The sequence below is a fragment of the Syngnathoides biaculeatus genome, chromosome 22 (assembly GCF_019802595.1).
Source record: "Syngnathoides biaculeatus isolate LvHL_M chromosome 22, ASM1980259v1, whole genome shotgun sequence".
Taxonomy (NCBI): Eukaryota; Metazoa; Chordata; class Actinopteri; order Syngnathiformes; family Syngnathidae; genus Syngnathoides; species Syngnathoides biaculeatus.
The window spans coordinates 17,352,164-17,368,698 of record NC_084661.1 but is presented as its reverse complement, the minus strand read 5'-3'; the positions used below and the strand labels follow the sequence as shown (position 1 = coordinate 17,368,698).

Sequence of the window (16,535 nt, the reverse complement as noted above, 5' to 3'; positions counted from 1 at the left end):
GTTTCCATCGGTGTGCTGAACAGATGGCAAACTGCTTTTTTTTTTTTCCCCCTCTGGAATTTGCTGCAGTCAAAAACAAAAAAAAAAACCCCAAAAAATCTCTCTGGATTGGACTCAGTTAGGAGCCTGTTGGTAGAAAATGGATTTCTCTAATGTTTTCATGATTACATTTTTTTTTTTTTGGTATGTTGGAAATCCATTTTCTCCACTTCCCCGATCTTAACTGTCATGTTTGTTGTAATTGGCGCCTCCCTTTTATTGAATAACAATGTGATGCTCGCCAGTTTATTTTCATTTTAATTTAGCCCTGCTTCCTCTTGAGGGGCCCGCTCAGTGACACTCTTTTCTGTGCTCCTCCTCCTCTTCCTTCCCTCTCTTCCTCCTCTTCAATAACCCTGACTTAGTCCCTACCTGTTGTCTTTCTGTTCTGACACAAGCAGTCTTTGAATTGGGAATGCTTTCATGGTAGGTATTTGTTTCTGCTAAGTACCCCCCCCCCCTACCTCCCCCCTTTTCTCCATGGCATATTCCATTTGTGCTGTGATGACGCTCCCCTTCCGACGTACAAAAACGGGGGATTCTTTACAGATCACAAGATCAGGCGCGATAATTCCATCTTCATTACAGGAGCCGAGAGGTTAAGAGTCCTCTCCGGGGCTCCCGTTGCCGAAAATCCGGCGTAATTTCCCCGGAGGCGGCCGCGGCGAACAAAAAGAAAAGAAAATCAATAGGGGCGCATACGATGAATCGATGCGTGTGTTAAAAAATGGATATGAGCTCATTTGTTGCTCTTTGACGGACAGTTAGTGGCAGCCGGGCGCGTACTTAGCGGCAAAACGATACCCCGTCGCGCCCGCTCGATACTTTTGCCAATGTCCCGCCTCCTGGAATTGCGTGTGCCCCCCCCCCCCAAACCATCACCCACCGAGCATGTATGTGCTTTGTTGGTGTTGCCTCATCCCCAGTAATGTGCTCTCTCTGGTTTTGATTCCCCATCCTCACTACCACCCCCGCCCTCCCCTAAATAAAAAAAAAAAAAAAAAAAAAATTGGACACAAAAATCTCCCCCCCCCCCCTTTTTTTTTTTTTTTTTTGTGTTAGTCTGAGATTCCATCGTAGCCTTCAGGCGGGTTCACCACCAGGGTCAAGGTAAAAACCTAAGCGGGGGCAGATTTCAACCCCCCCTTAACCACATCCAGCCCGGGGTGCTCACCTTACGACTCGAGAGCGGTCCCGAACCCGGCGAGAATGCAAACACGAGGTCGTGACCCCTCATGTAGAATCTCGTGTCTGTGGGGCAGGTGCTAGCCAGTGCGCATCTTTTTATTTATTTATTTATTTCCAAATCCAAATTCTGTACCGAGTGTAGAAACTGGGACCCCCTCAGGAGGTAGTGTGGCGAGGGGCGGGTGATCCCCGATTGTAGCGTCTGTCTGGAAGAATAGCCTCCTTCACAGCGAACGCACCGCAGAATTTGCCGACGTTCGCCTTTTGCATTCAACCCAGCAATTGTGGCATCTCGCGCACCTTCACTAGATGATGGCAACAACTGCTGAATGTCGGGTGTTCAGAATCGGTTTTTGCGTTAACGCCAACGCCATCCGTAACGGGAGACCCGGGTTTTTATCCGCCTCTGCGTTTTCCCCAGAAGCCATCAAAGTCGGACATCAGCCGAGGCTGCGTCCTCTTAATGTCGTCCTGCAGTCAGATAATTAGGACTGCTGGTGTGAAATTTCAAACCATTTTGGGCGACGCGCTACGAGGCGGGTTCACTTCGTCCGCGGCGCTTCCCCGCAACGTTCCACACTTCCATAAGACGCAGGTTTCATTCCGCCTGTGCGAGGCATAAAAGCGCCGACCGATATAAGGCCACGTTTGGAGTCGTAACCAAGGCGACGCGAAGGCGGGATGTCGCTCCGAATCGCGTCCGCGCAATCCGATCGTTGTTTTTACCACAACTCGTGTGGGAGAAGCGCGTGTCAGGTGTTAAACTCGGCACTCCTGTCCCAGCCTTGCGGGATTCCGTCATCCCGCCTCTGTTCCAGTTCGGTTGCGAAACAAAGGCAGTGTAAATCCAGAGAGCGGCCATTACTCCCATCTTTGTGTCCACCCCTCATCACCGCCATGCTCATTTCCCGCCTGCTTGGTGTCCTGTTTCCTACTCTGGGGAGTCATTTCTCGATCATGCATGGCAAAACCGATGCATCGCGGTGCGTTCACGTGAACCGGGCTCAAAGCAGAATCCTGAAAGATTGTCTTGTCTCGCCTCGCCCTTCCCAATCCAGGAGGAAAAAAAAGTGCATTCGCTACATCCAAGGTGAAGGCAGCTGCGCCAGTCCTCCCTCCTCGGACGGAAGCTTCCCAGACTCCCCCCCGTCCTCGCCCTCCTCCGTGGTCCCGTCCCCCTCGCCAAAAGAGTCCAAACCTCAGACTGAACAAATGCAACCTCTCTCACTGACTATGAAACCCGCCCACCAGCCGCTCCTCCCTCACCCGCACCTCTTGTCCAGGCCGCCGGAACACGTGACGGCGGCGGCGGGCGGAAAAAGGCCGGCCCCGGAACCCGGCGACGTCCCGCCCTCGCGGCTGTCGGGCCCCTCGGCGGTGTCCCCCGCGGCGCGGCCCTCGCCGCTGCTGTGTCATTCCCATTCACTGCAGCCTCTGTCGCTTGTGACCAAGTCTATAGAGTAGTCGTCGGACCTTTCGTTTTTTTTGTTTTTTTTTGTAGTCGCCACGTGCTGTTTTTCTGCTTTGAAGCTCATTGGTCAATATTTGACCCGCCAAGGAGCCGTCGAATTGTCCCAAACAAACAATTGAAACCAGGAGCTGTGGTCTAGCTCGATAAAATGTTTTTGTTTTTCATAAATCCTTCTTGTTTTCTGCAAAAGTTGATTGGAGGTTTTTTTTTTTTTTATGGTCGCTGGAGATGTTTTCAAATTGTGTCCAAAAGGCTCGTACGGTCCAATTTAGAAGTCAAGAAGCCGGCCGGGTCTTCCAGGTCCTGGTAATCTGCGAAAGATGAATCAAAACATCGTCACTCTTCTTGCTTGTCGAAGACGTGTTTTCACTCAGAATCATTTGGGCTTCTCGAGTCAAGATAAAAACGTCTTCAACAGCCAAGAATATTCTTCTTTTCCGAACTTTTCTGGGTTCAGGGTTTAGGACTGAAGAAGCTTTACCGCGGGCCTCTCGGCCTCCGTTTAGATGTTCATCTTGTATCCCAAATTCTTCTTCGGTGAAATTTGAAACCGAAGAGACAAAATCATCCGGGTCCTGGTCATCCACAAAAGGACTCTGGACCCAACTGAAATTGAACTTTGATCCAAAAGGCTTCTTGAGTTCTAAATCTGTCTGAAGAACGTCCAAATGTTTTAACCGCGCAAAATTGCAATTTCCTCCAAAAGAAGTCTTCATCAAATTTAGAATTGAAGGAATCGGGTCGCCGCAAATGTTGAATTGACGCAACTGGACTCTTCTTGGTTCTAAATTTTCAGTGAAGCGGTGTTTTATTCAAAGGGTGACCAAGAAGATTGCAGTTTCTGTGACCCGGATTACTCTTAATCTGCAGACTCTTCTCCCCCCCCCCCCCCTTTTTTTTTTTTTTTTTTTTCGTTATTTTCGTTTGTTTTCTCCTTCAAGCGGACGCAACAAGCTGAAGGCTCGCGTTGGTTCTCCTTCTTTATTTGTATTAAATACGAGCTTGCGAACCAATCCCGCCCCCGCCCGCAACCCCTTCACACGGCGCACGATAGCGAGAGGCTCGCGGCGACTGCGCGCCGAGGAACAACTTTGAATTGTGATGTTACTTGTTCTTGTTGAAATGTACAGAATAAAAGAAAATTGGGGGTTCGGACGGTCGGGACGGGCTGGTCGGGTCGGGTCGGGGCTGTTGTTAATTATGCATTCTTCCACTGCTTTTTCTTTGTTTACCTTTCGGGGAAGGTTGGGGGTGGGCGGGGGTTCAAGGGGTCGTTAGATTGAAAATGTCACCTCGCTAGGACCAGTAGTATTTATTGCTTTAGAGATTTTGCTCGTTGTATCTTGTACGTGTCTTTTTTGACCTTTGAGTTCCTTTTTTCTTAAAAAAAAAAAAAAAAAGTTGTACAAATATTTTTTTCTTAAGGTGTGTAAGTGTATGCGCGTGCGTGTGTGTGTAAACACACACACACGCACATGCACACCCACGCGCACACACGACCGATCCATTTTTACAAGGTTTTAAAAGGCATATTCCCCCCGCCCCATCTTGTTTTCTAAAAAGCGCTCGTGTACCGTGTAGATCTCACCAAGCCAACGTATGCACATATTTCGAGAAACGCGTCGATAAGCCATTGTACGAAAAAAAGAAAAAAAAAACAAAACAGTGCGTCGAAAGCCCTTCCCTCCGCCATTTTCACCCCTCAGACTGTTGATCCGCCGTGTACAGATTTTTCCGTGCCAAATTTTCACCATAATCCCCCCCCCCCCTCCAGACCACGCTGTAAGGATCCTCCTCCTCTTTTCTTTTCTTTTTTTTTTTCCAGTTGAGTTCAACGCCATCCTTTTGCTGTGATGTTACATAGATTGCTATGTATGTAGTATAAATGTTGCTATAACAAATGTGTTTGGTAGCAAATTGTCAAATATTACAAATTTAAACCTAATAATAAAAATAAAAAAAATGGCGGGCATCATACTGTATAAAACCCACACGGGCCAAATTCTGTATATTAGGAGGTTCATAAAAAAAACTATGAAATGCAAAAAAAAAAAAAATAAAAAACATACACAAACTGCCACTTTGAAGTACACTACTACATATAGGTAGGTAGGAAAAAATAGGCATGTTGATGTTGCAAGAGGTTGTAAAATATGAAGAAAAAAAAAAAAAAAACCAAGCTACAAAGAGAAATCATCCACTCGGTGCCATTGTAGTTGACATGACGTCTATTTCTTCTCTGGTTTATTAAGATGCTAATGATAAATAGTTTGAATGTTTCCTTAACGGCTGTGATGTTCCTGTTCTCTTTTATGCTCTTATCTTTTCTTTTTCTTTTCTTTGTTTGTCCGTTTGTTTCCTTCCCGTTACTTTCAATGGTTCCCCGAAACCACGTTTTTTGTAATGAATCAATGTTAATGCTGTACAGTCTCTGTAGCATGCAGTTCTGTATTAATAAAAGAAACTTAGTATGTGCACACCTGCGTCATTTGTTTCAGCTCAACTTGAACGTTGTGTGAACTGATTAGCGAATCGTATTAAAAGAAACATTTTCACACCCACACGGGATTTTTTTTTTTTTGGGGGGGGGGACTGCTAGCAATTAACGCGTCCATCAATGAAACATTTTCAAATGAACGAAATTCTGCCGTCTTCCCGAAAAGAGTACCATCAATATTTTGTCTTCATTTTTGGTAAGTTCCATATATTTTCTCTTTTTTTTTTTGTAATGAGAGCATCAATAGATTATCACTTTAGGGAACTGTAATTTTAATACTTTGTCTTCTTTTTAGGAAAGTGGAACGTCAGTAGTTATCTTCTTGTAATCCCAACTTTGAACTGAACCGATATTGAGGGTATTCTAAAAGGTAGTAGAAATGTTTTTTTTTTTTTTTTTTTTTTTTAAATCTGCTTTCATTTTTCCATCCTGATATATGAGAACATGAAATATTGGCATGTTTTTTTCTCCATACTTGGCTGATGGACCTTTGGCATCAATTGGATCTCGGATCATCACAAATGTTGCATTTTCACGTTATTACACTTTAGCAATAAAACCCTGTTCATTGTGTCGAATATTTTCCAAGGAAAATATTGGGTTAGTAACCCATTAAATTTTTCAAAATCTCATAATAGCAATAAAAGGGTAAAAGTACTTTTCTCTGTAAATGAGTACCACCGTTAGCAAGCTAGCTAGTTGCCTCAGTAGCGACTCCATATTATTTTGTTGACCAATCATAGACACGCTATCGCTTGAAGCTGGTTGCAAATCTTTTCAAGACGGCGTTGTAGTAACATAACATCTTGAATTTAGCGTTGCGGTAATACATTAAAGTTGTCTTGAATTTATCTCGAGTGACGGGCAGCTCGCTCGTCGATATCAATTTTGAAGTATTGCCTTCGAAAGTAGCCACGCTTCAGGATGCCCTTCACCTTCCAAGCCACAGTACCTAAAAAAAATTCCCCGAAAAGACGATAATTTTGACATGGGGCAAAGTTGTAGCATTAGCCCCGACAACATCACGTCACTCAATTAAAATGCGATTGCAATTTTTAGCATTTTTGGACTTGATGATCTTGAAACTGGTAACCGGCCCACGGGAATTCGGATCGGATGCTAATCTGCTGTATGTCTTTCCTTGCTTTGCAGTTTTGTTTACACGCGACGCCTGCCACGGCCTTCAAGCAAGCAACAAAACGGTGATCGCATTTTGCGCCATCGCGACGCTTCCCTCGGAAACGTTTCCATTCCTTTGTCGTTGTTCCTGTAAGTGTGAATTTGTCGGCGCGCTTGTTGTTGTTGTTGTTGTGCTTGCGTTGCCGTATGGATCCTCAACGCGTATTGTACTCGTGTCCTCCGACGGTGCAAAGAAACGTGTACAGGGGGGCCGGGGGGAGGGTTGTCTTTGTTCCCCCGTGAATGCGCCCAGTCGCTCCAATGTCGGCGTTGGCCTTGCCCTTCACACCGTCTTGGCGACGTGTAAACACCGAAGCGGTTCAATTTCACAGCGGCAACCAAAGGCTTGTCGTACCTGAGTAAAGAAAGCGGCGCTTTTGAAGTCCCGGCTGGACAGCGGCGGCGAGCGTGCGTGCGTGCGTGCGTGCGAATCGAGCGCGGCGTTAGACGTGTCCCTGAGGTGGCCACGATCACAAATGCGGGAGTTTTTACTTTTCCATTTATATACTGGCCACTCTTTTCAGCAAGCTGAAAGCTTTGACAATTGGCCGCAGTTTAGCGACAATAAATGTCCGCCGCAAAATGGCCACCCGGGGGTGGGCTGGGCTGGGGGGGTTTTGGAGTGAGGCCGTTTTCCATCGTCGGAACACGCTCGAGGTGTCGCAACTGAGAAACTGACACAAATGAATCAATGATTTCGATAATCGTTCTTTAGCGTCTTTCACTTCAAGTTGTCCAAATCTGATTTTAGCCTTAAAAAAAAGTAAGTACTCTAAAATTTCCGTCATCTTCCATTTTTTTTTTAAATTAAGTTTTGCAAGGATCTTTTTAATTTGGAAAATAATGATCAATATTTTTGCCGATATTCTGGCGGGTTACCGATCAAACCGGTAACTGGATCATAATTGAGCTGTGTTTCGACCTTTTGGGGGGAAAAAAAAAAAAGTTTCATTCCACTCGTGAATAAATTGAAAAAAAAATAACAGCAAACATCATCATCAAAACAATTTGAGTGGCAGCTGATATTTGTTTGTAGTTGACGCAATAATGAAGAAAGTCTATGAATTGAGGGTCATTTTTTCACTAATAGTGGCTAAAGAATAGCTGCCAATTATTTGATAATAAGTTGTTGGTTTTTTTTTTGTTTTTTTTTTTCTCCAATGAATTTTTGCAGTTGTGCAACGTATGGACAGAGGAATCTGTGTGACTCTTACGTGAGCTGTAAGGATTTGAAGGGGGGGTGGGTCTTCGTGTTCGTAGACGCGATCAATTTTGGGTGAAAAGAACGCGATTAGATTTTTCACGTTGCCGTATCAGCGCTTGCAGACTGACTCGACTGCGGGTCACCTTGCCAGCACGAGCGCCCTCCTCCCTAACGATGGGCTCGGCGGCCTCAGACCGGAGCGAGCCCCCCCGGGCTATTGCCGCATCTCTCCGTCAAGGTCCACCTTGATCCCGCCAAGCGACAAATAATTGATAGATATGGCACGGCTGCGCGTTTGCCTCGTTAAGCAGTCCTGCCGCTTAATTGCTGGCTTGCCGCTTTTTCTCTTCTCTGATGGGAAGCGGGATCCCCTCGAGGAGAAGAAACAAGTCCTGTTGTTTTTCCAGCTTGTCAAGGTGACGCCACGTATCAGTCGTAACGATAATAACGATGGACTCCTGTCAATGGAGCGGACGAGTGCTTAACGGGGGATTCTGACATTTCTGTCGAAATACATTGCGCTGCCTTGCTTCTAATTACTTAAAACATACAAAGTCTTAAAACTGTGCAGTGCTGTACTAGGAACATGAAACTGTTTCATATCATTTCAGTTTTCCCATTTTTTTTGTTTTTATTTGAGTGCCTTGTTGTCGATCGCTTTTCAGAGAGAGCGAGAAGGAGGCGAGGGCGGGTGTGTAGACCGGGAGTTCGGCCTGGCGTGGACGCTTTAGAGCGCCTCGTGGTCAACCACAAGTGCAGGCATATGACAGGAAGAAGGCAGAAGAGTGAGAAGGGAGGAAATCTATTAATTTATCCTCAAAAAAAAAAAAAAAAATGTAACAGCCACCTTACGGAAACCGGGGCTTCAGGTTTGTGTTGGCGCTTTAGAGCGCCTCGTCGTTGTGGTGTTAAAAAGCCCCGCGAGAAGCTGGTGGCATGTTTTCCAGTCATCTGAACTTTGAATAGATATTTTTTTATTTGTGTGCTTATGTGTATGTATAAAAAAAAAAATTGTTTGACGGTGTGGGGGGGGTTGGGCATTACCATGGTGTCTGAGAGTGGACATTTATTGCATTAATAATCTGCTATTATTCTTTTTTTTTTTCATGTATTTTGTAAATAAAATAGTAGTAATACTTTTGAAAAAATCTTTTTTTTTTTTTTACATGGAATTAAAATTTATGGCACGAAGAATGTAGTTTATCCATTGTAAATAAAAGACCAAAATATTAGACCAAAAAATTAATTTTAATTTTGTTGAACCAATATTAACATTTTATACACAGTAGTTTTTAAGCTATGCCCTTTTCCATAGAGATAAATGCAATTTTTTCAAATAATGAGGACCCCCCCCCCCCCCCCCCCATTGTTTGAAAAAATCAGGTGTGACCTTTGACCCGAAACGCCCCAAAGAAATTGCGTCTTCCTCCGACCCAGGCCGAACGTGTTTTGCACACACCCCCAACTTTGTTTGCGGCGTCTTGCGGGATCGCAGCTTTGGACGCGAGCTCGCCGAGGGTGACGACCGCTTCCTTCCCGGCAAAATCCCTTCAAATATTTTCAGAGGAAAGAAAAAGGGAAAACGCGCGTTTGGGCCTGAAGTTGAAATGTTTGCGTGTTTCTCTTTCCGCGGAAAAGTTTTCTCTTACCTTCTCTCGTCGAAAAGTGCGCGGCGCTCTCTCGCCCTCAGGACAGAGCGGCCGCCTCTCAACTTGACGGATTGGCGGTCCGTCAAAGGAAAAACGCACAAACGACGACGACCTCCCGCGTTGTTGCTCGACTTGCGTTTGCCTGCGCGTGCAAAACTCGACGCGCAGGAAACGAAAAACCTTCACGACATTTTTTTCTTTTTTTTTTTTTTTTTTTCTTCTTCTTCTTCTTCTCGCAGTTGCAATCAACTGAGCGCCGAGCTGAAGATTCCATTTTCTTTATCCAGCGGACTTCCGGAAAACACTTGAAGACGTCAAACGTTTGGTATTTTACTGCAATATACTGCAATTTATTTTTTTTGTATTTAAAACATACGTCAAAGATATGTATCCAACATCGTTAGTGCTAATTAGCCTTCTGCTTGACTCAAGAGTGGTCGCTGAGCAATGTTGCGTGCGTTCCGTTTTGGGAACTTTTATCATCTACTTGCTAACCAAAACAGCAGCACTGCAAGTTTCTCAAATGATTGAAGTGCTGCAAGACGAGTAGCGTTTTTTTTTAACGGACTCGATGCGACGATTGCGCCACAATTTTGCACGCTGGCGTGTTGATGTTCCGAGGGACGACCGACTGCCTGTTTGCTAACCAAAACGGCGGCACTTCGACAATTTCCCGATTCCGAGACTGCGACGAGTTGCGTTTGGGCGATTGGCCGTAATTGCTGAGTGTGTTCATGTCCCACTTACAAAATTTGCTCACCAACACAGCAGCACCTAAAAAGTTTTTCCCATGACTTTGACGCTAAAAATTGGGGTTGAAAATCGAGAGCAAGAACAAGAAAAAGTAGGTCCTCTGCCCCCTCCCACCTCACGCACATTAAAGCAATGCCCTCCAGTGGCGTCTTGTGATATTTATTTATTGAGATGATGATTTTGCTCGAAACCCCCCCCCCCCCCATATTGAAATGTTGCCTGCTGGTGGTGGGAGAAGGGGGGGGGGGCGGGGTCGTGGGGTCACGAAGCGACTAGAAAGACGTTTCTATGTACATATGTTACGTTTATATGTTATATTTTTATGTTTGGCCTTGCGGGTCGTGGAATGGGAGGGGGCATTGATAACATCGGAATGAATGTCGTCGGGTCAAAACATTTCTTTTTGGGTCAACTCGACCTTTGCTCACTAAGTTCATTTTGGGAGATTTGTTTCATTTTTTTTTTTTTTTTCAATTTTTTGTTTCCGGGTTCTTCTTCACCTCCAAGTTGAGGCGCATTTTCCTTCTGCGCCTTCCGTCGTCGTGCAAACGATTGCGCGTACTCGGGTGGGCCTCGGCCCGTAACGCCGCCGCCGTCCGTCGCGACGTTTCCGCTTCGTTGCCTTCGCCTTCCTTTTTCTTCCTCTTCCTCATCCGTCGGTCACGTTGGGGATCGGGCGTCCCCGGCCTGACCGCCGTCCGTCCCGCGGCCGCTGCTAATTGAAGCGCAACAATAATCAGTCCCTTGCGGAAGGGCCCATCTCATTACAGTGTTGTCATGTAAACAAAGGCCCCCGAGACCCCCCCCTCCAACCCCCCCCGCTAAAATGAAGATGGATGATGGGCTTGGATTTAAAAAAAAAAAAAAAATGCATCCCGCGCTTCATTCATAGAAGAGGAGGGAGTGGGGGAGGAGGGGGGGCGTCATATGTGGTTTAGGCATCCGGGGGGAGGGTGGGGGGGGGGCAAATGATGCCATCCATCAGGACGGATGCTGCAATTTGTCACCAATTTCCTCATCAATCAAACGCGTCGCTCGATCGAAACATTCGCTTACCAATGAGATCCGGCTCAAAATTCTACACACACGGCCACGCGATATCAACATGATTGTTGTTGTTTTGTTTTTTTAATCAACTTGACATTATTAACAGAGTACACAAAATAGATGCAATACATTTCTTTTTATGCTAAATTTTCAAATGAATCCTAACCGTGTACGCATTCACTCGCCATCCCTCAGCGGGGGAAAAACGGCGTCCCATCTCGTCGAAGGCTCGATGGAGCTCGTTATTAGATGCCGTGTTGAACTCTGACCTTTGCGGCAGCCACGCAGCGGCTTGTGCGTCGCCGTCCGTCCCGCCGCAGCCTGAACGCTTTTTCTTTGGCGTCGGCTTCCTCTCGGGGGGAAAACATTTATTGCTTCTGTTCTGTTCCTGAGGCTCTCATAAGCTTTAGTATTAAAAGTCCGGACATAAAATATGAGGAGTGAGGCATTTATTTCTTGAAGTGCATAAACGCATTTGGTGATTAACGGGAGCAGTAAACAGTAAAGCCTCGGTTCTCAAACGTCCCCGTTTTCGAACAAATCGGTTTTTGGATAAAAATTCCGAGATTTTTTTGCTTCCGTTTTCGAGGGTTAGGTTAAAATGCTTTAAAAAGACAATTTTTGGGGGGGGGCTCGAACGCATTATTTCTTTTTCCATTCATTGTAATGGGAAACATTGATTTGGTTTTCGAACAAATCGTTTTCTGGAACGGATTTTGCTCGAGAACGGAGGCATCACTGTAGTTACTTTCAATTGTTGAGGAGTATGACATTGATTTAATCAATCTTTCAAATGATTACAGGGATCAAAGATATAAAACATTTATAGAGGCTAAGGCGTTTATTTTATGCTTCTATCTTTAGTTTTGTCTGTCTTCCGCGACACCTTTTTGGTTCACCGCCACGTCGGATGTTCGGCATTTACCGACGCGCTCTCGCGGGAACGGATTTGAACGTCGACGCCTTCCGCCGCCGCCGATCCTCATCACAGTTTTAGTCCCGCTCGGATCTAAGCGGGAAGCGCAGTTCAGCGTGTAGAAGGCGGCGACGTCGTCGTCGTCGGGTTTGGGTTTTTTTCTTGTTGTTGTTGTTTTTCCAGTGCGAGTTTGCTAAAAGAATAAATATACAAAAGAAAAAGAAAAGTCTGGCATCCGGCGCGCCGGGCTGGGAGACGTTCTAAAGACCTCCTCTCACTTTTTGTGCCAGCTCGGCTTTACCCGAGTGGCGCCGCGTTTAAGTTCTCCCCATCTGCTTGTCTTTGCGTTATCTCGCTCCAGGGCAGGCACCTTGCCCAAAATACACACACACACACGCACGCACACAGTTTCATCTTTGTGATGATGACGCACATTTTTGTGTAGCCCACACACACACACACACGCACGCAATCTCACACCAGCCACGATCCCGAGCGCAGATGAAGAGGAAAACGGCGGCGGCCTCCAGAGAGGAAAGGCCGCTAACTTCCTCGGAGCGCCGCGATCGCGGGCGGCTGGCTGCCGGATCCCGAGCGCGGCGAGAACCGAATCGGGATTTGGGAAAAGGACGGCAGGGGAGAGAAGGCGACGTCTCGGGTGCCTTGTGTCACCAATTTCAAAAAGGAGACGAAAAATAATAAAAAAAAAAAAAGAAGAAGAAGAAGGGCTGCTTTTTCGCGTGGGGCGGTGTGAGCCAAGCGAGCGTCAAGTTTTACACAGCAAAGTTAACAACACCAAAAAAAAGTGCAAATCTTCAAAAATGTATTGAAAGTAAAGTTTTTAGTTTCACGCACAATTGGTCACTTCCTCTTTCAAGCAGAACCGAACACGACCACTGTTGCGTCATCTGGTGCGACGCGTCGCAAGCTAGCGGCAAAGCGGGCTGCATTTACCGCGGGCCGCGGCCAGCCCGACCGCCGGCGGTCCGGCGCCAACAGCGTCGGTACCGGCGGCCTCAACCTTGCCGGGCGAGGACGAGGTGGAGGAAATGAAATTAATTCGTGCCAATGTGGCGAGCGCGTCGTCACGCTCGGTTTGAAGGGAGGGAAAATGTATTACGACGTCCATTTTCTCATCTTCGAAGGAAACCAAATGTGCAATAGAAAAAAAAAATATATATAAAGGAAAATATGACGTGCAAAGCGATAAAAACATTCCAAAATTAAGAAAAAAATAAATATTCACTGGCTTTACATTTTTCACGCTCAAAACCATTTTCCTGATCTTTCTTCCTATATTTAAAAGGAAAATATATACTTGCTGTATCATTTAAAAAAAGTACATAATTCCAAAAGAAAAAGGGAGCGCTTGTTTTACGTCTCTGGGCTGCCAGCTTTTATGGCCGACAAAACTTGCTGTCATTTCTCAGCCATTTTGATATGACTATGACTTACAATTGGACTTTAAAAAAAAAAACATTCTGCAATACCTAACGGAAAAAAAAAAAAACCAAGTGTTTGCTTTCTCACAGTGAGCTTGCAGTTTTTGTGGCCAACTCGGCGTCTCGCTGGCATTTCTTCCTCTTTTTGTACATTTTGGGCAACGTTTCAACGCCGTCTTGACCTTTAAATGAGAGGAGGGGAAGCCGTCAGACAGATTGTTGTCTAATTCATCCGGACCCCCCGCCGAGGACGCGGCGCGCCCGCCGTGTTCGCGTCTCCGTCGGAATTTCCTTTTGTCGGCGCCTGTTTGTGTACGGCGCGCCCGCCGAGGCTGCCGGGGCCTCGGCATCAATTACCTCTTTAAACATTCATCGGCCTTAACGAAGAACGTGGAGGAGACGCTTGATTTCATCCCCCGCCCCCCGACACACACAATGAATAAGTTAATAAAAAGATTTCTCGGGCACGCTTGGAATCCTCCCCCTCCCCCGAAAAAGACACAACGTCTGCGTGTGCACAAGAAGAAGAAAAAGCGCAAGGAAGCGCTCCTGGAACGACGCCTCCCGGTCGTCCCCGCCGCAGCGTTAGCGTTAGCGCCTCCTAAAATACTTTCTGCTGGAAAGCCGCGGACGGCGTTCCCAAGAGAGCCTCTGCCGGTATCATTAGCGCCGGCTCAAGTGGCGTACAAACTTCAGCAAAACGTCAAGCGAGGGGAAATGTGCTCGCGTTGCACCTCTCCTTCTCTTTCTCTTTTTCTTTCTCTTTCTGATGCCGCGACACTCCTCTCCTCCCAAATTAATATTTCTCCAAATAAAAGTCGGGGACAACTTGAAGCTAGCGAGGAAGTTGTGTGAAGTGGAGCCTCCTGTCTCATTTTTGTGGTTTTTATCAGCGCCGTATTGGAGGCTTCCAAATGATGAGGTCGGCGTGTACATCAGCAAAAATGTTCCTAAAGACGAAAAATCCTTTATTGTTCCCCCCCCCCCCCCCCCAGAGGAAATTGTCACTTTCACGCATGTAGAAACGTATCAACTCGCATGTGCTGAAAACAAGCGCACCCCCCGCCTGTTTTTTTTTTTAAGGAATTCCTAAACTTTTCATCACATTCCAAATCATATTTTTCTTCCAAAATAAAAACATGAAGAGCAAACGTCGTTGGCCACCGAAACCGTCGACGAAAAAAAGCGCTCGCCGTTTTTTTTTTTTTTTTTTTTTCCCTTTCGGATTTCCACAACACACGATGTACGTACGCAAAAATGTTCCGAAAGGAAAACAATCCCACACTTGCCGAAAACAAGCGCTGCTTTTTTTTTTTGGGGGGGGGGGGGCTCTAATTGTAGAACTTTCCATCACATTCTCAGTCTTACTTTCCTTCCTACCAAAAACACATCAAGAGGAAGTCGTGTTGCGAGATGCAAAACTTGCGATCCCTACCAAAGAAAACAAGCGCCCCCGCCCCCCGCCCTCTTTAAGAAACACGTTTTTTTTTTATCGATGTGTCGTCAAATTTTTCTTCCAAAATGCATTTTCGAGGAACTGACAGCAGGAAGTTGACGTTAGCCACAAAACCTATGAGCCCTGTAAGAGAAAATGAGCACACCCTTTATTTTATACATTCCAAAACCTATTTTCATCCTCATTGTATTTTATGAAAAATATTACATACAATTTATATATTAGTATATCGGATTTTTTTCAAACTCTCATTCTCTATTACTTGCTGAAAAAGTGACTTATTTGATGTTTTTGTGCTCAGGCCAAAGCCATGTCTAATGTCTAAGTATTGCTTTGGCTCCATCTTGTTACCAAAGAACTATGTTGAAGTGAGGGGAGGCGCTTGCTTCGCTGACTCAACAACAACAAAAATGCCCTGCTCCCATCTTGTCATCGATCGTCGGTCCTTGAATGCAAAGTGAAGCTTCCGTTCCAATTTGCTTGTGTTCACTTAACATTTATTATTGTGTAATAATGCCAAAATGTGAAATGATTATTGTTGGCATAAATTGCTAATTTGCACATTCGATGTCGCGTGAGTTTGCGCTATCGTATACGGTTGATGGGTGTCGCGTGAATGTTTTTTTTTTTTTTTTTTTGGTCTGTGTTGACGATGGACGGCAGCCATGATGTGTGAGCCTTTGCGTTGTCGCGTCTCTGCTGCCATCTTGTGATGTCGGCAGGCAATTACAAAGCCTTGTTCGTCATTCACAGATTTTTGCTCTTTGTGGAAAATAGCGAGACTACTTCCACTCCTTAAATATGGGAAAAATACTTTTAATACACAAGTTCAGAAAATATCAGATACGAATATATATTAACTCGAGTCATTTTCAACAAGATCACTTCAAATTTGTATATTAATTTTACCCAAGTAACGCTTTGAGGTATTCTACACAAGAATGAAAGTTTCCAAAATGTTGATGATTTCATACGTTCATCGGTAATACTTTTGCAACGTATAAACGTGTCATCAAAATCATCGTGATTGTCTTACGCCAGGCAATCAAAATGTGAAAATGAAAATTTCTTATCGCACCCTTTGGAAATATTTTTGCTAATTTGGGAGGGAAAACGAAGCTGGCAGCACTGTTTGCGGCCGTGTTGTTAGTGTCAGCGATGCGCATCAGTGTATACAGAATTATAGAATGTACTAAAATTGAAAAAAATAATGTAAAAATAACTACCCTAAAATGAAAAAAAAAAAAACGGAATCACTCGCGAAAATAAATTTCCCGAGCTCTCCGTTGAAATAAAAGTTAACGTCGGCTTCTCTTCTTCTTCTTCTTCCTCTGCATGGTGCGTCCACGTAAACCAACAGCCGGCCGGCGGGCGGGCAAACGGGGTCCGCGCCAAGCGTCCGTAAAGACCCAACTCCAACCCGTGATGGCGCCAGCGAGCAATCGGGCCACCGGTCCGAAATTTCTTCACGCAGACTATTTGACGGCTTCATGCGCACACGCTGAGGTAAACGTCGGCATTTTCACGGGTTTGAACGCGAAGGACGAAAACGATTTTGTTGACTTGAATTTCATGGCTGTTGTAGGAACGCCATGGCGGGACACGCCGTTGTTCTTCTTCGCCAGCTACGCGACCGCAGAAGGGGAACCGCGCTGGCCGCAAACGGGACATAAGACAGCCGTAAAGAACTTGGA

At 45.6% G+C, this 16,535-nt stretch overlaps 1 protein-coding gene across 28 annotated transcripts in view; it reads left to right on the top strand.

The window, feature by feature from the left end:
* Positions 1-5,173, top strand: part of tcf7l2 (transcription factor 7 like 2) — a 93,897-nt gene extending 88,724 nt beyond the window's left edge. For 18 of the 28 annotated variants that reach the window (XM_061810824.1, XM_061810812.1, XM_061810811.1 and 15 more), the window contains one exon: positions 2,286-5,173. In XM_061810824.1, the coding sequence (XP_061666808.1) occupies positions 2,286-2,691 (406 nt within the window). In that variant the 3' untranslated portion in view covers positions 2,692-5,173. The remainder of the gene's footprint in view (positions 1-2,285) is intronic. The other 10 variants (XM_061810830.1, XM_061810828.1, XM_061810833.1 and 7 more) reach the window with 2 other exon arrangements.
* Positions 5,174-16,535: the final 11,362 nt, after the last annotated feature.